Here is a 26115-nt window from a genome sequence, read left to right as displayed (position 1 = left end):
TCACATTGGCGTCGGGGTTATCATACTTGGAAGTCGTGTCAGTGATCGTATCATGCGCACGGATCATATGTCCATTCTCATCTCTATCTTGGGTATCATAAACGCTCCTCATCATGTGTCCATTCGCGAGCGTTGCTCATATCAAGGCAATCGCAAATGCCGTCAGTGCTGCCACCACTATTGTCCTCATCAAGGATAGTTGCACGTTCGTTCCGTCACCCAAGTAATAGACTGCACCCAGATAGCTGCAAGTCAAGTCACCAGTTCGTTTCCCATATCCTCTTTCCAGCCCTCGGCCAGGATAGGGACAAGCGAATTGCATGGATGCAGGGCAGCTTTGCATCAGGCTGTAGCACAGGTCCTCGCAGGGCAGCACCTCTTTGTACGGCCCGGGTTTGATGGTTTCATCGATTGCGGAATTTCGCGACTGATTGGTGGCGAAGCTCGAAATGAGGGTCTGATCAAAAGCGATGGTGCCATCAACTGTAGGGGCGTCTTCCATATTAATATAATTCTCGTTCAGCTTCGTGTCGCTGAGCATCGAATTGTTGTTGTAGAAAGGTTGTCCAACATTACGTATTTGCAAGTGATCCGCCATGTTCGAGAAGTCCTCGCATCGAGGTATGGAAACAGCGCACAGCCACTCTTTGTACGCTGCTGCACAGTCATCGCAGCCTTTGGCCAGTGAGTATTTGGACTCAGAAGTCGTATTGCACGGGATTTGCGCCAAGGTGTAGTTGAAAGGCGCATACCACTTCAGAGTATAGTTTTCGTAAAATTCCTGCAGGGCTTCGAACGTCCCGACATCGGGATTATTTGGGTTCGCAGGAACGGCGTACGCCACTTCGTCGCAGAACGTCAAGTTGAAGAGCAGTTGACAATTGCCATCCGTCTTCGTCCTGAACGGAACAGCTTTCCAGACCTTGCCGCCACCACCTACAACGCCGTCGCCAGATGCCGTTGAATTGCCGTCAAGGGCAAGGTACGCATTGTATTCACTCGAACCATTGAGATTGTCGACATAGAACTGTTCCTTTGGCTTGCGTCCCAGACCGCGCGTGATCATACCCATGGATATGTTCGTCTCATTGCCTGACAAATCGTTCTGATCAGCCTTCAGCTGTTTGTTGGCGCGTATGAAGTTTTGCAGGCCGCAATATGAGTTCTCCATCCCGACCAAGCCGGTAAGATTTTTATTGCTGACGAACAGACTGAACGGCGCTGCTAGATCTAGCCACTCTTGATAGACAGGGTCATCGGGCGCAGCTTGCGTCAGGTTGTCCGTGACCAAGAGTGCGGAGTTGATGTCCGTATCGACCTGGTATAAGAATGGATCGTTGAACTCAGCAGCATGGAAGTAGTCGTCAATGGAGACTGCCAACTCGAGGTTCCAGAAGCCAGTAAAACCTTCTGGCAGACCGGGAGCATGCACGGCCATGTACCAGTCGCCGCTGGCATTGGGCACGGATGCGTTCACAAATCCACCTCTAAAAGGATGAACGGTCTGCGTGTTGTTGCGCCCGCCCGGTCCGGGAGCCTGGTTCTCAGAGGTGGTGGACACATAAAGTGTAAGCTGACCTGGGGACAGAGAGGCGACCTCTGTATTATTCGTTGGTTGCGAGCACACGTTTGCAGAGATATAGATAGTCCGGTCCGTATTGCTGTCTTGTCGCTTGCGCAGCTCCGCGTGCTGTGAATGGACATCCCGCTTTCCAGTCAAGTCATTTGGAAGCCCAGGTCCTTTCTCAGTGCGATTGGCCGCCAGAAAGCGGTTGGGGTACAAAAAGATAGTCGTGTTGCCTGGGTATACATTGTAAGGCGTGCCAATGTTGTTGCCGCTGATCTGCGCTGCCTCTGCACTTTGTCTCTTGGCTAGTGTCGACGCACCCTTCTTGCCAGTCGCTCGCTCTTCACCCTCATTGATGCCGTCTTCATTTTCCGACTCTCGTATCCGATGCCAGTTGTGGTCTTCGCCGCCCCTCAGCTGCCCGGTCCCATCATATGCCAACTCAGCGGCGTATGCGAAGTGCGGATTCGACAGTGACCAGTAGACCAGCACAATGAGCGCAAGTGCGCCCAGAGAGGCAACGAGACGGGTCTGGAGGGGCGTGAGTTTGGGGCATTGGCATAGCATCCTGGGGTGGACCGGCGGTAGTGGGAATGGTGGTACCGGCGCAGGGCGGTGGCCCCACGCTTAGGAAGTGAGCGCCAGCTCGGCGGATAGACAGTGAAATCACTGCGTCTGGAGATCCAATGCTGCCACAGTCGGGCGTTGGTACAAAAGTTGTCGCGAAGGGGACTGCCCGCGCGTCAGCAACCTGAAGGACGTGTTGAATCAGGGTCTTGCCTGCTGCTGGATCGTCTCGCCAAGCACTTCGGGACTTCTGCAGACCTCACCTTCAGCAACACATTCAGAAAATGTCAAGATGTGTGTTCATTCAGCATTTACCGTGAGCGACGGCACATCCTTTGAGCTTGTGTGTCTCATCCCTCTCAGCTCATCACTCACGACTACCATTTCGTCAGCAAGCATCAGAAAACGACCAGACCGTGCATGCTGGGGCGCAGTGGCCGGCAGCGTACAATTGATGATTTGAACGAAATCTGCGAATGCTCATGAACGCCTTACAAAACTTTCAACGTACTGTTAGACGACGCGGATCCGACTGCGAAGAGGCTGGCCGTTCTCCCTGAATGTTCTACACCTACTCTGATGCACAATCGCGCCTGCACTGCAACCACGAAGTTCGGCATGTCAGATAGCCAGTCCTGTATGAAAGAATATCTCCGCTCCGATTTGGGATCCTGTGCTCATGATGCGGGCAGGAATTATTCCTTGCTACATGTACCCGCGGTAGCGTTGCCGCCGTGCTCTCACTTCTTGCCTCACGCCGACAAGCCTGCTGCAGCATACCATTATGCTACCTGTCATGGCAACACATTGCCAGCTCATGTGACCAGTGACACCTGCCACCGAGCAAACACCTGCTCTCGCCTGCCTTTAAACCAGTAGAACTGAGTCACCGCCCCAACCACTGACAGCCACAACAGTGGATCCCAACGCAACGCACACCACTCCCAACAGGATTTTATTCACAACTCACTCCATCATGTGCTATTATCGCTACCGGAACTTCCCGTGCGGATGCCGGGAGAAATTCCTCACCTGGCGCTGCAGTTACGCAGATCAGCCACAAGTCGGCAAGGGCCACGCTTGGACACACCGCAAAGACCCAAAGAAGAAAGATATCGAGTGTGATGACCCTTGTCCGAACAATTGCCACAACTGGAAGTATGACGCGTGGACGAAGCCGGATTGGAAGACGAGTATTGTGATCCGATCGGAGGGATGGCACAAGCTGTTCTGGCGTTGACCTGCTGTCGAAACGTCGCGGCTTTGGAGACTTTCAGCAACCTTGTGATTTTGTAACAAACGGGATTCTTGCATGTGTCATGTTTCTTTCGGGATGGATCGGGTTGGCCGGCCAGCCCATTCAACGATCTACTCACTTATTCACCCAATATGGGGCGATTCCATCATATGCGAGCGTTTGTACAGCCACGATAATCAGCCGGGACTCGAGCCACAATCGATATCCCTGGAGCTTAGCATTTTCTTCAATTCTTACCAACAGCACTGCGACAAACCCCTGGGACATATACATACCTTCCCTCGCGGACACGCACCAAGACCGATCGAAGGGGCTGCTGCAGCAAGATGTGTTTCTATCGATACCGTCGATGGGACTGCGGTAAGTATACAAGTGTGCTGTGTCGAGTTCTCGCGGTCGCTGATCCAATCCAGGATGCAAAAAGAAGTATCTCACGTTTCGTTGCAGCTACGCCGATCGTCCCCAAGTCGGCAAGGGCCACGAAATGGTCTGGCAAAAGGATACCAGAGGCAAAGACATTCGCGAGAAGGGCGAGTGTCCGAACGGCTGTGTTGGTTTCAAGCACTCACCAGCTGATATGCATTGGCGTGAGAGGCTTTCTAGATTCTCCACGGGCTGGAGGGATTTCTTCTACCGATGAGAGTGCGGAGATTGTGCTTGTTTTCTTGGCAGTCCTAGAAAGAAAGCTCTGGCAATCATGAATCTTGATAAGTGGTTGTCGAATCGTACAACTATCGTTGGAGTGCGAGGCTGATTATGGCTTTAGATAGCCTTCTCTCTACCACGTCACTCAGTGTACTTGGGCGAGGCTTTACCTCGATGCTCGCGTTCGGCAAAGCAATCACTCGTCTGTCCTTTCAAGAGCCCAGACCGGGGGCTTCAACTCCAGGCTTGCTCTTCTAGGGGCCTTTGCAATGTGTTGCTGCTTGTCATTCCGTAGCCTTGAGGAATTTCATCATTGGTGCTTCTTTCACACTATACCGATGCATGAGTTGAAGACATCTCCAAATCAACACTCCATGTTGCTGCCTCCTTTCTGCTGACCGATGCTGCTCTTCCTGTCCAAGTTTTCAAGCCGAGTCTCCGCTCTGCTCCTTCTTCGCGCCTCCAAAGACTAGCTGAGTCCTCCTCTTCAGAGCATCGAGTGTCTGCTGCGTCGTCCTCCCCTTCTCCTTCTCTTCACGATTGATGCGAACAGCAGCGGCCGTAATGCCCACGCTCACGGCGAAGATGGGGTCAATCGCTCTGTGCAATGATCAGCACTAGCTCCCCACAAATATCAGCAGCACCCAACAATTCGCATACTTGGAGATGAGGTACGTAGTCGACATAATTTCATTCACCCACGAGACGCGTCGAATAGGTGAAGCGTGTAGCGCGAGCAGCTTTCGTGCATGTGAAGTTGTGCCAGCTCGGGCCGACTGTTCGGCGCCTAGATTAGATTAACTGGCGACGAGGATCATGACGCACTTGGGATCGCGTGCTGCGTGCTTCCCCGCCTATCAGAGGATGGTCAGCTGCTCTGCGGCGGTGAGCGAACAAGGCGCGTGGGATATGCGATGACTGATGGCAGGTGTGAGCCACTCTACCATGCGCAAGTCAGATGTCACATGCTGATGCTGATATCGCAACCCTTGCTGTCACCTGATGTGCACAGCAGCATCGATCACGTCATGCTAAGTGCCGAGGGAGCGTTGCTAAGCAGAAGCGGCTATGGTATGGCAGGGCTACGGACTGTTATTCTCAGCTATGCTATGTTGAAGCCAAGCTCAGTGACATCTGTTAAGACCAGAAGCGTCCGTGAATTATGCCGCAGCTTCCAGAGCCCTGTGGTCATGCCTGCCAACCTGCTGAGGCGTATGCTCTGCCGCTTCTTATCCATATCGTGTTGTGTTCATTGATGTCCTAGCAGAATCGCCTCCCAATAACGCCCTCTCCCAAAGAGAATCTTCCAGTCATGGGCATAGGGGACGTGGCTGAGTGTTGTCGTAAACGTAGTAGCTTCGTGGCGAGTGTGTCGTGATTGTAGGTGATGAGGCGGCAACTGCTTATGCGAGCTCACCGAATGTGTTCTCGCCCGAGTACCTGCACGTGGGTTAGCAAAACCGTCGCATAGTGTCCGAGCACAGAGAAAGACACATACGTGATGTAGAGGAAGCCATCCTCGTCCTTGTGTTCCTCGTAGATGGAGCTCATGAGCGCGGCGGTTGGTGGCAGCACCTCGTCCACGAAGATGAAGATGGCCTTCTCTGGGCTGAGCTTGATGCGCTTGCGGATCACGTACACGAACTGGCCGACAGTGAGATCGGCTGGTACGAGATACTTCTTCTTGTCGATGGTAGCGATGTCCGACTTCTCGACCTTCTCGCAGATGACCTGTCCGTTCTCGTTAGCACGGTTGCTCGCAGGATGCGCGGTTCGATGTCGCTGTTGCGCGTGTCGTCGTCTTTGCATTCCGAGGTGGCACTCACTGGGATTCTGTCGGCGTACTTCTGGCGGATGCGCTCAGCTTCGGCCTTGCGCTTCTCGAAGGGGTGCTCGTCCTTGAACTTGGAGCGCATGGCGGCGGTTGTGGTGGAGTTTGCGGTGCTGTTGTGGTAGATGTCTCGAAGTAGGACGGACGTGGAGAGCGTGGTGCGAGGTTCGTGGTGGTGAGTGTTCGGGAGAGGAAGACCAGGCAACGGCGGTGTCAAGTCGAGCTCAAGTTGCGCCCCGCTGGCTGACGGACGCTTCCGCTGATCATGTGAACGTGAACCGCAGAGTCACAGTCACGATGCTGATTCATTCCGTCACACGCTGTCAAGCAGGAGTTCATGCCGAGATCAGTCAAAGGCCGACGTGACGAAATGGCACAAAGAATGTTGGACGCGAAGCACAAAGAAGTTGAACCGCGTTGTGATCGTACAAACTACATAGGTATCAAATGAATCGTTCATAATGCCCCTCCTTTGCGTGACAAACCGCATGATAGACGCCCGCTCAAAAGCAAACTACAGCAATGAAATGTGACATCCCTCACAGAGTTGCTGTTGGGAAGTAGTACTGGTCCCAGAGAAACTCGTAGTCTTCGATGAAGTTCCCGACCATGTCCAAGATCGGCTTGCCTTTCAGCTTGTTCGCCGTGCCTTGGATGAACGTCCGGGTAATGTTCTCGTAGAAGGCGCCACGCATCGTCCACCATGCCAGTGACCAGCCTCGCTTTTTCATCTCCTCTCGCTCCAGCTGCGTCAGACCACGCGCCACACCACCGGGTCGCCTGTTGTCGAGGTCGCGTTTCGCGAGTGAACGTGCGCCGTACTCGATGCTCAATCCCAGCAGCCATGGCCTCCAATCCGCACTCGATCGTCCATCATCTCGTTGGCTCCAGTATGCCATCGCCGTGGCGTATATAACGGGTCGCAAGATGAACAAGACTTCGGCTATCTCGCCAAACCCTGATGTTCGATGGACGAGTTGTTTGGGTGGCTTGATGTCGTCGGCCGTGAGTACCTTGGAAAGCAAGTAAGATGAGATGTCGCTAGAATCCGGCAGTGGCGGCAGGGTCAGCGAGGTCCGCGGCATCGTCCATTGTTCGCTGCCTGGCTCTGAGGGCTCTGAAGGTGGAGTCGCAAGCTCCTCTTCTTCATGCGCTGGCTTCTCCTCGACGACTTCTCTTTCGGGCAGAGGTGGATTAAGTAGCGGTCTTGAGTTTGTCAAGCGCATCATGATCAATCTGCACACTGCCTTGATAGCCTCCAAGAACACCACGAGTCTCCATCTCGCCTTTTCACCCTTCCTCTTCGCCATCATCTCCAGCAGCAATTCCGTATATTGTACCACTGTCAAAGTAGTCGCCGTTCTTCGGTATGTTGGGCTCTTTTGGCAGTAGAATCTGGTGTAGCGATTGTGTGGACTCTGGTGTCGCGGTTGTGTTCGAAGGGAATGCGCCAGCGCACGCGAAAGCAGATTATCGTGGTATAGCGAAAGTAGTTGCACGCCCGAGTTCAGGCCCTCTGTTCCAACATCCGACATGCGCATGCCTCCGGGAGCGAGATATGTCAACGAACGCAGCGCGCCTTCGACCTGTCCAACTGCGCCCGCGTTCTTGGTGATGAAGTCGCCGTACATGTTGATCCATTTCGTCGGTAGGCTGACGACCACTTTGGTCTGCTCGGCTGCGTGCTTGAGGCTCTCCATGGCGCCGCTCATGCTCGCAGGATCATGCTCCGGACGTGAGCGAGCAATACGTCGAATGGACAGGAAGAGGAGTTCACAGCGTCAGACCAACACAGCGCCAGCACGTGCCGAGGCTAGTTTTGCGACGGCACGTGAAGAGCGCGTTGCACTTCGGCGCTGGAAACGGCAGACTGGCGCCACATGGCCGTCAACAGAATTGATTCTGACTCGAATCAAATATCGAGCGTTGTGTACGTGCATCCGACCTTATTCCCGTGCCGGGTCATCTTCCTCTCGACATAGCAAGCATGTCGCATCGCACTTGCTATATAGGCACTCGGAAGGAAACAACATGCAAAGATGATCCCTTCTCGGGGAATTTTGCTCCACACTTGTCGCGCGCCAAAACGCGCTGCACACCATGTACCGTGCTGATATGCTTTCCAGCGAGTCGTGTGCCGGATAGAACGACGAGTAACGGCGATGCGAGCAGGGTTGATGTGGTTGGAATACAGCAGAAAGGTTTCGCAACAGCCGTCACTGACACGATGGCGTTCTTCATCTCGCAGTCTTAACTCGATCGCATTGCCTTGTTCTGCCTTTCCTCTTGTTTCGTTCGAGGCTTTTACCAACCACCTCCACTATGGCTCTCGCATTGGATAAGGTTTCTGTGGTGCGCCAATATCTATACAGCAAGCAGCACCTACCCTCAGTACGGATAGCTGTTCTTGGATGTGAAGGGGTTGGAAAACGGAGTTTATTGCAACGAGTAAGTCGCTTCCGTGATCATTCTCGTTGCTGCAACTGACAGTCTTGCAGTTCTGCTATGGCAGTCTTATTGAGCAGACCCGGACCTCCATGATGGAGCTTGAATGGCACAAGCATGTTGCTGTCCAAGGAAGAGATGTTCACATCCAATTCGATCTCATGAACGATGGTTCACTTCAGCAGGCACAGTCCAATCTCTTGGAATACATTCAAAACAACGAGGCATTCATGCTAGTGTACGACGTCACGGACCAGGAATCATTCGACGTCCTTCGTCAGATTTGCCAGCTGTATTCTGAAATTCCTCACCAGCGACCATGGCACGCGGTACCATTCTTCATCGTGGCCGCGAAGATCGATCGATGGCGCGGCGGCTGGGCAGTGCCATATCGTGTAGGCGACGAATTCGCCAATAGTGTCGGTGCCACTTTTCTCCCCATGTCTGCGCTCAATGGCGAAGGCACTGGGGATGCGGTCATGGTCGACGTCGTGAGCAGAGTGTTGTTGAGCCGATTTCAGAACGACGGAGATCCAGAGCCACGATCGTTCCCAAAGATTCAAATACCTGCGTCTAAGGAATTACCGTCTCCTCCAAAGTAAGTCATACTGCGTGCCTACCAACAGAGTCAAACACTCACCAAGTCGTGAAGATATCCGCTCCAGGCTCCCACACTACGACCATCGATTTGGCAGCGCACAGGCATTCTCCGTCTCTTGCATCGGTCGGGCAGGTTACTCGACTGGCTGAAACCAAGACAAAATGTACACCACTGGGAAGCGACAACTCGACATCCAGAACGCCATCCGGAGAGAATGTGAGTCAGAAAATTGTGTCAGAATATAAGCATTCTAACATCAATAGGGACTCCCTTCACTGGCATCCCCCACAGTCGTCCTCTTCATCGCTGTCCAGCAGACACTCGAGAGCAAGGTCGACACCAAGAGTGAGCCTTAGCAGACATCGGAATATGGTGAACGCCGTGGAGCGATCCGATCCACCACCACTTCCTCCAAGCAGATTCGGCGACGGCGCGCGTATCAATCGCCCAGCACGACAGTCCAGGACGATGAGCTTGGAAAGAGCTCTCAGCCCAGAATTCTTCCAAGAAGTCCGCAGTCAGACCCCAGTAATGTGAACCTAATGTCTTTGGTCAGCACCACAGCTTTAATTAATGATCATAATTTCTTCTTTTCCGGAGAGGTGGAAGGCGTCTGAAATAGTTGGCCCAATTTGTGGGAGACATGCGTTCAGGTATAATGCAAGCGGATTCTTTTGCTGCCGTGCCACGTAGCAGTTATCTCATCATAACTTGTGTCGTTTCTCACCACTCGCGATCTTTCTGAACTCTTCTTGTGGCACGCCCTTCATGAAGACCTCCAGACCACTGAAGACTTCCTTGACTCCCATAGCATCATACAAGTCGCGCTCTGGGCCTCTCATCAATGCCTTAATCCTCAGCAGAGAATCAGGCACCAGGTGAGGTCCAAGCCTGTTGTTCACTTCTTCAAGCACCAGGCCCAAGAACTTTTCCCACTCTTCAGGCTTTGTATCGAAAGTCTTGTTCACGAAACCGCATTGCACTAGCTCTTCACAGGTGATTCGCTTCGACATCAAAAGGGCCTCTGGTCCTCGAGCGGGTCCAAGACGTGAAGACATCGCTCGACTTGCAAGTCCCTCTGCTACCAGGCCCAGTGAGGTGAATGGGCACAGCAGATATGCGTGAGGTGCGGCATACACAAAGTCTGCGTGTCCAACAAGTGCGGCTGCAATGCCCACCACAGGTCCATTGAGCGCTACCACGAGAATCTTACGGTGGGAGTAGAAAGCCTGGGTGATGTTCATGTTGAAAGCTGCGAAGCTCTGGAGCCATTGCTTGTACTGCTCGTCGGCCGGTCCCTTGTTCTGGCCAGCGACTGTGACATCCGCGCCACTATACTGGGTAAGCAATGCGTCTGGGGGCATGCGAACTATTACCTACGCGCTGAAGAATCGGCCTGTGCCCGCTAGGACGGTCACAAAAGTATCCTCCCGTGAATCCACATGTCGGAGCACTTGAGAAAGGTTGAAGAAAAGATCCTGGCTCAATGCTCCAAGCTTCTTGGGTTGGTTGATTCTGATGACTGCTACAGTGCCCTTGATCTCGAGCTGGACCTCGTCAACGGGCTTTGGTGCTTTATCCATGGTGACAAGCTTGTTGTGCTTGTGTCTATGAGGCTAGGAGAGATGTATGACAAGAGAAGTAGTAAAGAGGTGTTCGCAACTTGCCTATATCCGACCACTTCACTGATCGCGAATAGTAATCCTTGTGGCATCTCCGACGCACTGGACATGCTGGAAGAGAGTCAAAGTGAGCTGAAGCCGAGGCAAGCTCCACTCGCTGCTGCCAAGAGAGGTTCGCTTGCGTTTCCACGATCCTTGCGAACTTCTCATCCCACCTGCCTCTCAACCAATACACGCTACAATGGCTGCATCCACGAAGAACATCCTGATCTTCGGGGCCACCGGCTTAATCGGTACTCACATCATCAATGCCATTCTCAGCAGCAAGGACAAGTTCGGCAGGATTGCCGTCTTCACCTCGCAGAACACCATCTCCTCAAAAGCAGATGAGATCGAGAATCTGAAGAAGAGAGGCGCCGAAATCATCGTTGGAGATCTCACATCAGATTCTGATGTGGACCAAGCCTACAATGGGTTCGACACGATCGTGTCAGCTGTTGGTCGACCGGTCATTGATAAGCAGTTGAAGCTGATCGAGCTTGCCGAAAAGCATCCGGATGTCAAGCGTTTCTTCCCCAGCGAGTACGGCACAGATATCGAGTACGATGAGACTTCTGTAAATGAGAAGCCGCATCAATTGAAGCTCAAAGTGCGTGCATTGCTCAAGACTGTCAAGAATTTAGAGTACACGTACGTGGTTACTGGGCCTTATGCAGATGCCGACAGCTTGCTATATCTCTGTGCAAAAAAGCCAGAGAACGAAGCGCAGGGCACGTTTGACGTCCAGCGAAAGAGGGCAGTCCTGCTTGGCGACGGTGATGGCAAGATCTCGCTGACCACCATGCGTGATGTTGGTAAGCTTGTGGTGGCAGCTCTGTTGCAACCAGAAGCTGCAAAGAATCGCGCTCTCCGGGTCAACTCGTTTACGACCACGCCTCATGAGCTACTCAGAGAGTTTGAGAAACAGACTGGCCAGAAATGGGATGTTGGCTACACAAGTTTGGACGAGCTCAAGCAACTCGAAAGCGAGACGCCGTCAGTCACCTTGCGACGGATTTGGACCAGCGGGAAGACATTGTACGAAAAGCGCGACAATGGCTTGATTGAGATGGAGCAAGGTCTGGACGACTTGGAAAGTACCGTCCGACAGGCGATTGCAGTTCAGCAGAAGAGAATTGCAGAGGGCAGCTTGTACCAGTAGTCCTTGCATCTCTTTCCAACAAATGCAGCTGTTGCTCTGGAAAGGGGCACCTCTCGTATGCACGTCTATGCAAAGGATGGTCCGCCTCTTGCATCGCTCCTTTCGGCAATGGGGCCGTGTTCTGCAAAGAATAGGGAGGCGCTTGGCTGTTCAAACCGCGATGTTTCATGTTGAACTTCTCAGCCGAGACTTCTAGAACTAGGCACGCAGGAGAGCGTTCGTAACATGCCCGACTGTGGCGAAATGTCGCTGCCATCGGACTCGAAACCCTAGCGGACGCAATGCTCCGTGACGGAATACTGTGATCATGCGATATGAACAGGACTTCCCCATCCTTTCGCACTTAGCAAGTCACTGATTTTATAGAAATCTCTGGGTCCTAGAGTGCAGACGCACGTTCCGCAAGGCAGCATATTAGCCGCTGAAGCGGTGGTGTGATGTCGTACAACAGATTCTGAAGCGAAGGATTCCTCTTCGGCAAACCGTCGCGCGGGTGCATGGAGCGGATCGGTAGATGCGACAGTCGTCTCAGCCCGTGGAAAAGTGGAGACTCGTCTGAACAGTGTCTGAGCCATATCGCCACTGTGGAAATAGGAGAAGCCTCGAGACTTAGACAGACCCATGAGCAATGGTCAAGAGAATGGAGAAGAGAGTCTGATGCAAAATTTTTCTCCTCCTATCAACAACACTTGTACGTACAATGCGAAAACGAATGGAACGAACAACCGAACTCAACAATCCAAACGATCTCTCCTTTTCACCTATCCATCATTTGCGACAGCCACCATCTACTGGCAGAAGTCACGGGAGTGAGTGCGCTGAGGAAGGGCAGAGGTGGTGTTGCTTGGGGCGCTACCCTCAGTGCTGTTACCAGCGCCAGAGCCGCTGCCGGTGTTGCCGCCGGTGCTACCGCCAGTGCTGCCACCAGTGCTGCCAGAGCCGCTGCCGCCGTATGGGGCTGGGCCTGGGATCTCGTAGCTGTCGAGGGTCTGGTAGATGTTGATGGTGATGCCTGGGTCGGCAGCCTTGTAGAGGGCAGTAGCAGCAACACCAGCTGGCTTAGCGGAGCCGGAACCAGTGACCTCGATGTTGATGCCTGTTTTGATAGTGTCAGAAGTGTTTGTTCACGACAATCGAATATCATGCTTGAGCTTACACTGTGGGTAGTTCTGGGCGCCGTTCTCTTGACCAGCAGAGTGGAGAGCAATGATCTCGTGACGGAGGACGTAGTTGCCTGGGGCGATGTCGCTTGGGATGGTCACTTCACCAGTGAAGTTGTTGGCTATCGGGCCTTTGTTAGCGGTCTGATTCGTTGCGGATAGCTGCGCTAAACGTACCAAGGAGAGTGTCAGACTCCCATTTTCCTGGTGGAGTAGAGCCATCGATGAGACCACCAGATCCAATCTTGAAGAACTCAAGGTCACCAGCGGTAGCAGAGGTGAACTCGCCATCCACAGGGGCAAGGTAGTTGATGACTGGGCCGTGGTGGCTGTCTGGCCAGGTGTTCCACTGGAGCTCAATGGTGTCACCAGCGGTGACCGGAACGCTGTTGGTGCCAGGGGTGGCGCCCTTGTGGCAGGCAATGTCGGAAGAGCTGTAGGAAGCTGGCTCGACGAAGCCGTTGTCCTGGTTGTTGGCGTACCAACCAGCAGTGTTTGGCTTCGTCTGCTGGTAGAACCATTCTGGAGTGGTACCGGCATAATACTTTCCGCCGGAGATGATACCAGAAACGTGACCGTGGGCGCTGACCAGAGCTGGAGCGGCGGCAACCGCGAGAGCGGCGAGCTGTGCGAAGGCAGGCATTTTGGATGCGAAGATGCGGGAGTTGTTTGGTTTGGTTGATGTGTCGATTTGTTCAAAGATTGAATGGGAGCTCCGATCAACGGGCTGTGAATGCTAATGAAGGACTGGAAGTGAAGGTGGGTTGTGTTGTGATGAGTTGAAGAGAAGGGCAGAATGTCAGGTATTATATACAATCGTCGAGAGTCCCTACGGTGTTGCCCAGACGGATGTTCGTGTCCACCTTGGATTCACTTTGATAGTGACAATATGCGAAGGCGCCAGTGTGCTGCAGACGGGCGGATATTTTCCATCGACTCGGTTGTGGGTCATGCAGGCGAGTCTGAGAAGCCCGCCGCTTATGGCGTTGTAGTGACCGAAAGGGGCAATGAGTGGTGCTGTGCCTCTCAGGTACCCAAACGGCCTTTCGGCACGTGGTATTTCTCAAACACCTCGATGTCCACAAGCTTAGACCACCCTGCCTAGACATATCAGGCAATATCCAGTACGGGAGCGGTAAGTGAAGCAGGTGGGGCCCAGCTCGTAAAGACCATAAATTGCATAGCAAACACTATGGATCGACGACTAGATGTTCAATCGCTTCGATGATTGAGGCACAGCAAGTCGCGTCAAGACTTAGGCTGAGCAGAATTTACTGTGTGCCTCGCGAGTCCAAGTCGTTACTCACCAGCCAGCAGAATTGCTTCGTCCGGACTCCGGAAAACTGTGCAAGGCGGAGAGACGTTTCCTGTAGAATAGACGCCGTGAAGTCGACTGTCTCAGATATGCGGAGCATGGGCCGCTTTTCCAAGTTGCGATGTAGTGGTGTCCACTGCGTGTGAGCCATGTGGCGCACGCAAATCAAAGTGCTTCATAGGCGCTTCGGCAAGGCGCAAAAGGGCGGAGGCTCTCTGCACGTGCCATAGTTTCAGGTTACTCAAACCTGTGGTCATCCTAATCGGTAGCGAGTGTCACGGCTGCTGTTGTGACGCTGTGGAAAGTCGAAGTGTGCCAAGCGCTGCAAGTAGATTAAGCTCGCCTGTCGCTTAAGAAAGACTAGAAGATCTGAGACATGACAGGGCTTGGCGATGTAGCGCCCCGTGCAAACCTCAAGGAAGCTGGCGTTATAGCCCGTGTGCGGTGGGACAGGCACATGGACTGGCCGTGTAACGCAGTGGGTGGTCGCTTGTTGGATAATTTTTCTGAAAAGCTCCCACTGCACCAGAATGAGAGTATCTGCTGCGGCCTAGACGGAATAGCAATATCGGTCGGTATCGAGACGCATTCTTCGAGATTGTCCTTCTTGGCTTGTGGACGGTCCGTAGGACCGAGAGTGTGGGTCTTGACATATAGCCGCTCGACAAACGGAAAGGATTCTGACCGCCCAGGACGGTCACGCAACCAGATGTACCATTTGCGGAGGAAGGCCTCAAATCTAATATGCGTTTCGCTTCTTGCTCAAACGCGCGCATTCATGCGCTCTGTGCGAGGACCCAGCCGAGTCTATCCGTGGTACCGACAATGAGCGGCAATGTAGCGGAGTGCATCATCAGGTCAAACTTGTGCGGGCCGTGTCCCGATCTGTAGAAATGCAATATACAGTCCGCGCCGCAACACCTCGCTAAGTGCATCAATCGTAAAGGGCGCCGCCCTTCCACACCGAGACCCCTTTCATATCGCATCCAGTGGCCGGTTGAAACCTCCGACTCTGTTCATGTACTGCCTGTACTCCGACTTCTTCACCTTGTACACCGCGTAATTGCGGTCGTTGCCAGGTATTTTGGTATTCTTCGTCGACTTGAAATCGCCAAAGCCCATGACACGACGCATCTCAGCCTCGGAATCCTCGTCTTCTGCTCCGTTCTCCATTTTGACGTCCTTCTGCTCCTCTTTCTTCACGCCGTGGGAGTTTCCCCGAGGTCGTGTGCCGCCCAGCCTGCTATCCGCTGGTTCACGCTTGATCCGATCATCTGGTGCGCCACGAGGTCCACGGGTTTGGGGGACATTCGTGTCGCGACTGCGCTGATAGTCGCGATCGCGATCTGATCGCGCCGGCGGTCCATTTCTTGGCGGAGGGCCTCGTGGCGGTGAGCGGTCTCTTCGGCGGTCATCGCGACGATCTCGACGTGGTGGTGAACGCGAACGATCATGCTCTGAATGCAAGTTAGCAGATAAATTTGCATTTTGGAAGATGCGTGGCCCACCATAGCGCGGTGTGTGGTTGCGATTGTCGTCTCGCGGTGCGCGACGGTCGTCGCGTCGTCCGTGCCGGTCTGCCATGGTGAGGCGTGGTTGATGGGAAGATGTCGCGGTTGTAGAAGATTATGTCAATCCAACATGACTCGCGACGTTCACTTTTGCCCCACTATTCACGCTAGCTCATGCTTCTTGGCATGTTGGCCGTCTGCATGATCATCCCCTCGCAGACGATCAAAAATGCTGTCAGAGACCGTGAGTGATGATACTGGGCTAAAGCATGTATTGGTATTACCAAAGACTAATTACCTTTCGCTCATGCATCGATCATGAGGCCGTGACACTTTTATATTTCATCCTCTTCTTCATCAAAGTCGTCCTCCTCACCCATGTCATATAGAATTCTTCCTCCATTGCCGCCTCCATTCTGGGCGTCGTAGTAGGGCAACACAACTCCATCACGATCTCGCCTCTGCTTCTCTGTGAGTCCCAGCTCGAAGGTCGTGTCGGCAGCCTCTTCTTGTGCCGTGATCGCCTTTTCCTCTGGAGTTCGATACTCAGGGTGATCCTCGAGCAGTATTGCAATCTCTCTGCTTCTAGTCTGGGTAGCGGCTGCTCTGTCAAGAGGTAAGAAATACCACTCTCGAACCCCCCTGCCACTTTTCCTCCTATGCTCCATTTCGAGCACGAGACCTCTGTCATCATTGGCACCAAGGCTTTGCAAGACACCTTCAACACCTTGTTCCAACCCAAAAATTGGTTCAGCATGACTCCGTGATCTTGCTGCTTTTTGGGCCAGTATGTGGTTCAAGGAATGTGCTGTGAAGATGGTCGTTGCCAGATACCGTAAAAGCACCAATGCGGAAGGCGTGTACGCATCTTGGTGCGGTGCCTTTGAGACTGGGAGTGGAATGTCCGTATGATAGAGCGCCAGTAGAGAACTTGTGGGTCCAATGAATGAGGAGAGCAAGGCGGGAACGTTCGACGCTTGCAAGGCGCTGAGTTGGTTCAAACTGTCGAACACTAACAGCTTCTCTACATCACCTTTGTTAGCATCCGAATGTTAGACATCAGGGGAGATCACTAACTCTGCGTTGGCTCGTTCTTGAGATGTGTAACAACTTCTTTCTGCCAAGCTTGCACGCTCTGGCTCCAGGCTTTGACGAAAACGTCTGCAAGACGTGGTCTGCGCAGCGTTTCGAAGGAGACGAAGATGATCTGGACTTTGGAGGCCTGTGGTTGTTTAGTCCAGACATCAGGGATATCTGTGTCGCAACACTTACCGTGGCTCGTCTCATGTACTCGACCAACAGTGGTTTGCCTGATTGCTCGAGGCTGTCGAGAACCATTGTAAACGGAGAAGCGCCATCTCGTCCGTTCAGAAGTCGGGAAATCAACAGCAGGTTATGCGTCCTTCGGTGCTGGAGAGAAGAGGGTGGCATGTTGTGACGTTGTGACTGCACTTTTTAAATGCAGAAGTTAAATGTTGAAAGGGGAGCTGAATTGTCAATCAAATTTGATGATCTCAAATGAATCAGAAAGCTCGCTGCTCAACACAAGCGACCATACGGTACAACAACTTTTCAATATCGCTGGTGAGGTTGCCGCGTGGCGCCCAAAAGCGAATGAGTACCATGTCGTTTCATCACAAGTGCCAGTCTGCCTGCTAATTTGTAAAAGAGGCGTGCCATAACATCAACTAAGCGATCTTCCTCAGTTGCTTCAGGTTTTGCCAAAATCACTGAATCGTGCTGAATCCGGTTTCCATTGTGAGCATAAGACTACAAACAGCATACAGGCCCGTATGAGGACGCTGGTAAGTAGCATTGGTGCACAAGTCAAGAGAGCGGGAGCACAGCATAAGAGCCATATGATTTTGTGCGCCTTTCGTCCGCTCATGGGGACTCATCACCGTCAACCGCCCTCCACGCTCTCGGTTTAGCAGTGTAGCCTTTCTGGTACCTCTTCGCCCTCTCAACCTATTGAATCTTCGAAACTTTGGCACTGGTGTTGGCCGCGACTTTTGCCGCATCTCGAGCTTCTTCCTCCGTCACCCGCTCGATCTTCTTCTCCTCAGAGCCCTCACGCTTGCACCAATCGTCCTCACGTATCTTGTCTTGCCATTCTGCCCACACGCCACTGGCACGCTCCTGTCCGGCTTGTATAGCCTCTTCGCGCCACTTCTTCGTTTCCTTGCCATCGTTGAGATCGTCTTGATATGATCGGATCTCCTCTTCGATGTACGATCTCAAATCTGTCTTGAGAGGGTTGATGTTGATGTCGTAAGCTCCTGCGCCTGACTTCGGTGGAAGTAGGTCGTAAAGCTCTCTACGGGTCTCGACTGGCAGCGTCTCCCAGGCAGAATCCCTGCGCAGCACAGTCTGTGCTGGAGTCAGTCAATTGTGCATATGCGCCGAAGGTGGAGTCGAGCATACGGGAAGGTCAGCTGCCTTGCCAACCTTCGAGTTTGGCTGGGTCAGCCAGCGTTTCTGCGGTGGTGACATTTCGTCAATGGTTTCGTGAACTGAGCGTGCGGGCTCGTTCGGTTATCCTGAGCTGTTCGTCGTGAGATGTGGTTATGTTCAAGCAATGTCTCGATGTTTGATGTTTGTGGACTGCTCAAGGGCTCGGTCAAGCGCATGTGAGATGTAGCAAGCAAGAAGAGATGGTCATGCTTCCTACCGTTCTCTACCCATCGCAGCTGCGAGTTGTTGTCGTCCAGTCTTGCGCTTTCCCGCGGGCGGTCTCGCAGCCTGGCTCGCCCTGCTGACTGCGGACCAATGCTCAGTCCGACTTTCAGACGGGTTGCTAGTAGACTGAGGGCAATTGCGATGGTGAATGCACCGTATTCAGCTGTTCGTGACCTGTATTGTGTGTGTGTTGTTCGGGTTCGGGCGCTGGGACACCTTTCATCCCTCCATCGGCTCCACAGCACACGTCGTCGATGCGCTAGATCGTAGGCCCCATGCCATCGTACCAACGACACCTGTTCAACCTTGCCGCTATAACACCCACATGCGCCCTACGAGCTCGTCAGAACGCCCGTAGAACCCTCGCGCCGCTCTGCAATGATCTACACCACGCAGATCGTGAGGCTCGACGGTCAGTCGCATAATTGCAGTCCGCAATTCTTCGTAGCATCCACCACTGACTCCCGCGGTGATCGCAGGCCTCACGCTCGTGGCCTCTGTGGACGACTCCCAGATCCAGGAAGTCACAGAGCTCAAGCAGAACATCCGACAGGTCATCAAAAAGCTCACGCCCTCCTCCGAACCTCGCGCGTCCATCGAGAGCTCGAAGTACACCATTCAGTACGCCCACGACCCGCACCGATTCGCCCTCGCATACCACTGATCACGCCGACAGCTACGTCCTGAACGATGCGGTGGCATACCTTGCCATCACTGAGCGCTCTTACCCAAAGAAACTCGCCCTAACATACCTTGAGGACATCCGCGCAGAGTTCCAGACCTCGTACAAGCGCGACGAGATCCACGATCCGCAACTCCGGCCGTACCAGTACTCCGAATTCGACCGCTTCATTGAACGCTCGAAGAAGACCTACCAGGATTCGCGGGCGACGGACAACCTCAGCAGGCTGAACGACGAGCTGAAAGATGTCACACAGGTCATGACCAAGAACATTGAGGATTTGCTATACCGAGGAGACTCGCTGGAGAAAATGGGTGAGTCGATACACCACGAGAATTTGGCACATCACCTTCTGACAGCTTGTGTCAACAGGCGATATGTCGTCCCGGCTCCGAGACGACTCTCTCAAGTATAAGCGGGCCGCTGTCCGGATCAACTGGGAACTGCTGCTCAAACAATACGGCCCCTTCGCTGGGCTAGGACTTCTCATTTTGCTTCTTCTCATTTGGCGCTTTTGGTAAAAGTATACTCCCAGCTTGAGATTGTTTTCTCGATCAGAATTTAGGCATCGCGTGGCGTTCAGGATAAAAGCAGCCCGGCATAGACACCTGGAAAATTTGCATGATACCCGAGAGCGTACAGCATAGCTCTTCGAACAGCACAAGAGGCCTTTGGAGTCTGCATTGCCTCTCCGCTTGCTGCGACAATCTCCCATATGTGGTTTGTTGCCATTCTCTTTTATGTTTTCTTGTCTCCTAGTTTCGAATGAAGATAGCTCAAAGCAACCTACCAAGACGGGAATACGGACTGGGAAAATGAAAAAGAAAGAGACGAGAGAACGTCACTACGAGAAGCATGCCTGCCAAAGAGGACTTTGCTGGACTTACCTGTGGACAACGCAGTACTTATGGTTGTGAGTGCGTTCATCCGGATGTCGGAGCCCGCACACCCAAGCTGGTGATGCGTACAGTAGAGATCTCTCCACAAGCCAGTATGAAGCGGAGAGCACGGAGCTGGCCTTTGGGCGTTCTTCCACAGATTTGGAGCCTGCAATGTAGGCGCCACTTGCGTGATCCAAGCAACCCAGGAAACACAAGATGCTGCACGGCAACGCTGGTTCCTCAAACCCATTGTCGCACTGGGAGGTCAACTAGAGTACCAGTAGCAATCAGCTATGGTAGAGGAGCCATATGCCACATGGCTGCTACTTCGTTCAGCGAAGGTATATTGCAGCTTTGCGGTGCTTCTTGCTCGTGCTGGCACGAAGTATGAGACATCTGGTCTACTCCGATCTGTGAACTCTGGTGTCTGGTTTCCTGACGACCTGCTAGCGAGCCACCTCTTGCATTGGCGCCAGTTCCAATGCCCGGTGAAACAGTTCTGCCTGCCATATTCCGCTCAGACCATCGATGAGGCTCTTAGACTGATTGGCACCTGGTGCGCATCGAAGTGTCGCTTGTCGCAGAGCGGAGGTGGCGCGGCAAGCAGGTCAGCCTTGCTCAGCCATGGGATGGAGTGATCACTCATGTCCTGCTCCCTCTGTCTGCCTCGTGTCTCGCAACGCGGTTGCTACCCCAAGCCGCGTAGCCACCGCTAGAGGAGCCGAGAGTAAGGTTGCGGTCGCTGTGGTCCTGCTCCGCCGTGGCTTTCTCCGTCTGCTCGCTGGATTTGGCGTATGCTCGCTCGTCCCTCCCTGGTGGTATGGTGCTGGCTCGACTGGATAAAGAAACAGCTCGTGTTGCCGGGTGAGGACTGGGCCGTGTGATGGTGTCGCAGTCGTCGCATGGCGGATGTCCGCACCGGGCGCATGGGTCGTAGCCCGTATTGCAAGTTCCGCAAGAACAGCAAACATGCATTGTGGTTGGGCTCGTTCACAGCGTTGTCTCGAAGGCTCTGATGCTTTCTCCGGCGAGAAGCTTGTCGTCAAGAGGTCTTCGTGAGCATTGGATGGTGTGGTGTTTGGTTGTTCATCGACCTCGTCCCGCCAAGCCTCCGCCAGCCCGCGCAGCTCGCTGGTCCACCAGCCCTCCTCGGCCACAATATCTTCACCACAACATGGAAACACACAATATGGGTATGCGGAGGTTTGCATTGAAGTGCTGAACAAGCTCGTGCGTATATCTTGTTGTGGTGTTGCGGTTGTGGCGAGTTGCTACCATGGGAGGGAAACTGGCTGATGAAAGGATATATTTGCTAAGATTTTCTGCTTACTGTGCTCTACCACCAGGTCGCCATACGACATGGTACCTCTCACTCTCGGCTGAGAGGATTTGGCCTAGTGGTAGAGTAGCAAGAGGGGGAATTTCGCCGCCGCTAACGTGACGTCCATGTACAGCATAACATTCGCCCAGTGCGGGACTAACTCGGTCACAGATCGATCATCCATCCGCAAGTCATCGGTTCGAAACGGTGGCTTGTGTCCGAGAGCTTAGCTCTACGGTGCTCTGATTTTTTTTCTCCTCCTGTCCCATCTTCTCTGTGCGTCCACCACACAAGAGACGGGCCAATGCGAAGGATCGTTACTTTTTGTCTACTCGCTTGGCACCAACGGCAAGTACAGAGGCAGTTTGGCAGAGGGGACCAGCCAATTCAGGGCACGGCTGAACAGCAATACTTTTGCCTCGACATCGATTGCAATCTCCACAACACCGATGGAACATTTCGCATTGAAGGAAAAGCATCGCCAAGCTGATGGCATCTTCAGCACATGCGCATCGGCACTTGATACCTTGTATTGATGTTGTGGTGGAATTTTGCATGTTTTAGCGACTTCTATTCAGCTTGGCTGGACGTGGATTCGCGGCCACGAAGTGCTTAAACGCCGAACAATTTTGCCTCGAAGGCAGCACCACACGCAACAACACCCGCAGAATACTTTCCACCCGCTGGAAAAGTCTGGAAGAACCATGAGATGCACCTCCTATCTAGCTGAGCATAGCTGCGCGAGGTTGTGGGCGTGTAGAGAGCATTCGAACACTGGACGTTCGCTGTTCGAGCAGCTTAGCGGACGATATGACCGAGCGAGCAGCGACGAGCCTCTCGGTCTCCGCAGCTTTCACCTTTGATGCCACAACGACTCCGACAGTGCGTTACCCGCGGAGAATACTCACAGCACGAGCACTCTACATGAGCCGGCTACCTTATTCGGGCGCGCTCTACGACTTCGACGTCAGTACACACAGGGGAATCGCCTCAATGTCCAAGCCTACGATGGCATGACGATCGCAGACCCACGTTGCGCTCGAGCGCATCCACCGCGCTCTTCACAGCACTCTTCACAGCGCTCGGCTCATTCAGCAGCAGATTACCAAACAGAACTTGGCGTCGATCTTCGGCTCTGCTTGATCTCGAAGCGCACAGGGAGGTAATGGTCCAATGGACATACGAGACAACCACTGCGAAGGCGATAACGCTCATGGCTAAAGGCAGCCAACTCCAGCTCATCTTCGCGCTCAGCAGTCCAAGATTCGACTGCTCGCTCACGTCGAACTCAGAGCGTTCGACATCCAGTCGACTCCAGAGCCGCCACTGGCTTGACCGCGCACGAACTTCCGCCTCTCTTCATTTTGAGAGAAACGCCATACCGGATCCGACCTCCCCTGCCTAGCGCTCTGTTTCGGTCACCAGAATAGGATCACGCAGCGCTCGACGAAACACGACGGCGAAGGAAAATCCACAAGCGCGTCGCACACTACCAGCTGTTGGCTCTGAAGGCTGTCTCTATCAGCGTGAGATACCCACGCCATTCTGCAGACAGCCCCTTCGCGCTTGACGACGGAGGTGACACACAGAAGAATTCGCTGTGGCATTGGCCATCTTGTGCAAGTTAGAGGGCAACAGAGCCAGCGCTGAATGGGTGAAGAGCTTCAAGGCTGCGAGAAAAGGGAACATTCAGCGAAGGGATAAGGATACCCGTCTCTGACAAGTCACACGGCAGAAAGTAGCTTACGAAGTTGAATTCGGGGTATAGTGAAATCTATGGAGGAACAATTCTATAAAGAACAACAAACACATCACAGGAGCGCCGTGAGAACGCTTTCGCGCTTCGTCAGCATTTCCTCCCATTCCGCCTCTGGGTCACTCAGCGCGGTGATCGCGCCTCCAGCACCAACATGCCAATCATCACCCTCATCGTCCCATTTGAAGGCGGTACGTATTACGACCGAGAAGTCACCGCCACCGCCGACATCAAAGTAGCCGAGAACACCGCTGTACAGGCCTCGAGGCTTGCCGCCTTCAATCTCAGAGAGCAATTCGCAGGATCGCTTCTTTGGAGCACCAGTCATAGAGCCAGGTGGTAGCGAGGCAGCAAGAGCTGAGATTCCAGAACCTCCTTCGACAGTGCCCTCGATCACAGATACAAGTTGGAACACGGTCTGATACTCTTCAACCGACATGAGCTTCGGAACATCCACCTTAGCAATGCCTTTCACGCCTGCCAAATCATGGCGAATCAGATCGACAATCATGAGATTCTCAGCGCGCTCTTTCGGAGAAGCCAGAAGCTCTTCTGCTTTGGCGCGAGTCACGTCAGGAGTTTTCTTGACTGTTCCCTTGATCGGCCGAAACTGGCATTTACCGCTGCGAGACCATGACAGGAAACGCTCTGGACTACTGCCAACAATGGATATGCCAGGTCCTTCGTTCTGTTGCAAACGCATGAAGGTGCTGAAAGGAGCTGGGTTGCGGTCGCGGAGCTGTCGATACATGGTCCATGGTTCGGCAGAAGTGCGAAGTGTGGATTGATCGGTCAAGCACAGCTCGTAGGATTCGCCAGCTCTGAGGTTTGCTTGGCAGTCCAATACCTTTTGGCAGTACTCCTGTTTTTCAGGTCCGTCTGTCAAATGTGCTACCAGCTTCTCTCCTCGTGACCGGCCATTACTGGTTGGTATCTCGGTGAGTCGCACAATGAGAGACTGAGTAGCTCGCAGCCATTCGTCATCGGAGGTACGAACCGTCTGCAAGTAAGCCACATGTTCGACGTGGTCCAGAACGATGCTTCGCTCTGCCATCACAAACCAGAGATCAGGATGTGTGCGGTTGGCACCGACTGCTGATACGTCTATGCTCTGCAGGCCCGCCTCGTATGAAATGAAGCCAATCAGTCCGCCCCAGAACGGAGATTTAGGAGGGCCGCTCGTTGTCTTGTTTGACAGCATAATATCTTCGATACGTGCAAATGCATCTGTGACGCGTTGAAGCGGTATTTGTTCCACTTTTCCGTTGCTAGCCACTTCCATGTAGCGATCAAGAGTGGAAAATCGATACTGCTTGGAAGATGCTGAAGGAAGGCCAATGATACTGAAGCGTCCTGTCTCCGCATTCACTGGTTTGCCGTTGCGAGTGCCCGACTCGAGCAACAATGGTTGTTCGCAAACGCCTTGTTCCTGCAGCATCTCCATTATCAAGGCCAAATTTGGTAGCTGTTCGAAGTCCATTTGAGTCCACTGCACCGCTGGGGAAGACTGCAGAGGCTTTTCGTCATAAACTTTGGTTGAAGGTTCTGTGACAAGTTGTTGCACTGGCCTTACTGCGCGGTTCTGACTCCGCCATTCGCAAGCCTTGTCCCACCAGTTCTTCATCAATTTATGGCCTTCGCTATTGGTGCAGATGGACTCGGGATGATACTGAACGCCCCAGAATGGCTTACGCTCATGCCGTACACCCATCAGAGTAGGCCCATTTGGAAGACTCATCGAGGTCCAAGATAGTGGTACGAGTTCTGGGCATTTCTCCGACTTCTCCCACTGGCTCGACGATCCCCAATCGTCCACAGAACTCTTCTGTCCAAGCGTGACGTGCAGAGAGTGATACTGAGTGGCAACAACTCGACCGGTGTCAGCATATATGTCTTGGTGGCAGTGGCCTACCATAGTCATGATGCCATGTCTGGGCTCCTTGAGTCGCTCAACCTTGGCGCCAGATGCTAGGCAGAGGCTTTGGAAACCAAGGCATATTCCCAAGACGGGGAGCAGGTGCTCCTCAGGTAGACACCATAGCTTCCCAATCAAGCCAACGTCTTTGGCGTTGGCAGGATGACCGGGACCAGGACCTGCGACTACTGCGTCGAAGCCATCTAGATGATCGAAGAACGCTTCGTCGTTGAGGACAAAGCGAGCATCGTCGATCTTGATGCTTTCAACAGTGACCGGTAATTCGGCTTGAAGTAGTGCGACTATCGAGTTTGAGAACGAATCGTATGCGTCAATGAAGAGGATCCGGTGTCGTAGCATGTGTGGGGAATGAATCTGCTCGGAGGCCAATGCGATTGTTCGAGGAAGTGGCGCTGAATGTGACACTGCGAAAGGGAATCCACTACCGCCTGCACCGCGACCTCTCCAGAAGCATGTTAAGGAATGTGTTCATTCACAGCGATCGTGAGGCAGAAGCGTGGTGGTTCGCGATAGAGTGACATCGGAGAAAGAAAATTGCCCGGAGCGGTCCCCATGGCTGGCAGGCCGGAAGCCGAAAGCGACCGAGAAGTCAATTGAGAAAGAAAGACTGCGGGCTGGTTGGCTGCTTTGCCGACCGCTGCAGCAACCACATCCTTTCCACTTGCCACCGCTCCGCTCCGCCCTCTCACACCACCACCACCACCACCACCGCGGGCGATGACAGCATGTCGTGCATATGCGCACGATCACGACGTCCGCTGTAATCTCGCGGTCGCACAAGCAACGACCAAGATCTGCAAAGCGTAGGCTAATCTTACTTTTAGTCGAGCGCTAATCCTGGTGAGCAGGCTGTCATGTGCAGGGCATGTGCAGCACACCACCAATAAAGTATTCCTGTACCATCACGCGGTGTGAAGCCGGCTGACGGGGATGATAAGAGAAGGGGGCAGCAGACACCCAAGTCAATCTGCGTCGCGTGCCTGCTAACTTAGCGACGTACCAGGCAAGGCAAGCTATTCCGTCAGTGCTGCTGCTTTCCTTGCTCTTCTCTTCCTTCTTCCTCTCATCACTCTTGCATATCGTCGCCAGAAAATTGTTGAGCACGCAAAGACCCAAGAAAAAACACTCCAGAATCCC

The 26115-nt window shown here is 53.3% G+C and overlaps 13 protein-coding genes across 13 annotated transcripts; 3 read left to right on the top strand and 10 right to left on the bottom strand.

Moving 5' to 3' along the window:
* Positions 1–136: 136 nt before the first annotated feature.
* Positions 137–2134, bottom strand: RHO25_004885 (uncharacterized protein; the record flags this gene model as incomplete). Its single annotated transcript, XM_023595798.2, has 1 exon — positions 137–2134. One exon carries the CDS (start codon positions 2132–2134, stop codon positions 137–139), a length of 1998 nt encoding a protein of 665 aa, XP_023456996.1.
* Positions 2135–4462: 2328 nt separating this feature from the next.
* On the bottom strand, positions 4463–4723 carry RHO25_004884 (uncharacterized protein; the record flags this gene model as incomplete). The annotated part of the gene is made up of 2 exons (XM_023595797.2): positions 4463–4637; positions 4698–4723. The coding sequence occupies 2 exons, from the start codon at positions 4721–4723 to the stop codon at positions 4463–4465; spliced, it is 201 nt and encodes a 66-aa protein (XP_023456733.1).
* Positions 4724–5440: 717 nt separating this feature from the next.
* ATG8 (ubiquitin-like protein atg8) lies at positions 5441–5953 on the bottom strand (the record flags this gene model as incomplete). Its single annotated transcript, XM_023595796.2, has 3 exons — positions 5441–5477; positions 5536–5768; positions 5864–5953. 3 exons carry the CDS (start codon positions 5951–5953, stop codon positions 5441–5443), a joined length of 360 nt encoding a protein of 119 aa, XP_023456734.1.
* A 454-nt stretch (positions 5954–6407) lies between these two features.
* On the bottom strand, positions 6408–7580 carry RHO25_004882 (uncharacterized protein; the record flags this gene model as incomplete). The annotated part of the gene is made up of 1 exon (XM_023595795.2): positions 6408–7580. The coding sequence occupies one exon, from the start codon at positions 7578–7580 to the stop codon at positions 6408–6410; it is 1173 nt and encodes a 390-aa protein (XP_023456735.1).
* A 610-nt stretch (positions 7581–8190) lies between these two features.
* Positions 8191–8915, top strand: RHO25_004881 (uncharacterized protein; the record flags this gene model as incomplete). Its single annotated transcript, XM_023595794.2, has 2 exons — positions 8191–8316; positions 8367–8915. 2 exons carry the CDS (start codon positions 8191–8193, stop codon positions 8913–8915), a joined length of 675 nt encoding a protein of 224 aa, XP_023456736.1.
* A 703-nt stretch (positions 8916–9618) lies between these two features.
* On the bottom strand, positions 9619–10497 carry RHO25_004880 (uncharacterized protein; the record flags this gene model as incomplete). The annotated part of the gene is made up of 2 exons (XM_023595793.2): positions 9619–10246; positions 10295–10497. The coding sequence occupies 2 exons, from the start codon at positions 10495–10497 to the stop codon at positions 9619–9621; spliced, it is 831 nt and encodes a 276-aa protein (XP_023456737.1).
* Positions 10498–10777: 280 nt separating this feature from the next.
* On the top strand, positions 10778–11737 carry RHO25_004879 (uncharacterized protein; the record flags this gene model as incomplete). The annotated part of the gene is made up of 1 exon (XM_023595792.2): positions 10778–11737. One exon carries the CDS (start codon positions 10778–10780, stop codon positions 11735–11737), a length of 960 nt encoding a protein of 319 aa, XP_023456796.1.
* Positions 11738–12525: 788 nt separating this feature from the next.
* On the bottom strand, positions 12526–13540 carry RHO25_004878 (uncharacterized protein; the record flags this gene model as incomplete). Its single annotated transcript, XM_023595791.2, has 3 exons — positions 12526–12833; positions 12894–13019; positions 13075–13540. 3 exons carry the CDS (start codon positions 13538–13540, stop codon positions 12526–12528), a joined length of 900 nt encoding a protein of 299 aa, XP_023456738.1.
* A 1647-nt stretch (positions 13541–15187) lies between these two features.
* On the bottom strand, positions 15188–15796 carry RHO25_004877 (uncharacterized protein; the record flags this gene model as incomplete). Its single annotated transcript, XM_023595790.2, has 2 exons — positions 15188–15669; positions 15721–15796. 2 exons carry the CDS (start codon positions 15794–15796, stop codon positions 15188–15190), a joined length of 558 nt encoding a protein of 185 aa, XP_023456739.1.
* A 262-nt stretch (positions 15797–16058) lies between these two features.
* Positions 16059–17061, bottom strand: RHO25_004876 (uncharacterized protein; the record flags this gene model as incomplete). The annotated part of the gene is made up of 3 exons (XM_023595789.2): positions 16059–16747; positions 16801–16945; positions 16996–17061. 3 exons carry the CDS (start codon positions 17059–17061, stop codon positions 16059–16061), a joined length of 900 nt encoding a protein of 299 aa, XP_023456740.2.
* A 630-nt stretch (positions 17062–17691) lies between these two features.
* Positions 17692–18216, bottom strand: RHO25_004875 (uncharacterized protein; the record flags this gene model as incomplete). Its single annotated transcript, XM_023595788.2, has 2 exons — positions 17692–18093; positions 18148–18216. 2 exons carry the CDS (start codon positions 18214–18216, stop codon positions 17692–17694), a joined length of 471 nt encoding a protein of 156 aa, XP_023456741.1.
* Positions 18217–18780: 564 nt separating this feature from the next.
* On the top strand, positions 18781–19605 carry RHO25_004874 (uncharacterized protein; the record flags this gene model as incomplete). Its single annotated transcript, XM_023595787.2, has 4 exons — positions 18781–18814; positions 18882–19023; positions 19079–19398; positions 19457–19605. 4 exons carry the CDS (start codon positions 18781–18783, stop codon positions 19603–19605), a joined length of 645 nt encoding a protein of 214 aa, XP_023457565.1.
* A 3492-nt stretch (positions 19606–23097) lies between these two features.
* On the bottom strand, positions 23098–25317 carry RHO25_004873 (uncharacterized protein; the record flags this gene model as incomplete). The annotated part of the gene is made up of 1 exon (XM_023595786.2): positions 23098–25317. The coding sequence occupies one exon, from the start codon at positions 25315–25317 to the stop codon at positions 23098–23100; it is 2220 nt and encodes a 739-aa protein (XP_023457564.1).
* Positions 25318–26115: the final 798 nt, after the last annotated feature.

Source organism: Cercospora beticola, chromosome 3, assembly GCF_033473495.1.
Source record: "Cercospora beticola chromosome 3, complete sequence".
NCBI classification, from domain to species: Eukaryota; Fungi; Ascomycota; class Dothideomycetes; order Mycosphaerellales; family Mycosphaerellaceae; genus Cercospora; species Cercospora beticola.
The sequence above is the reverse complement of the archived record's forward strand: the minus strand, read 5'-3'. Positions and strand labels throughout refer to the sequence as shown.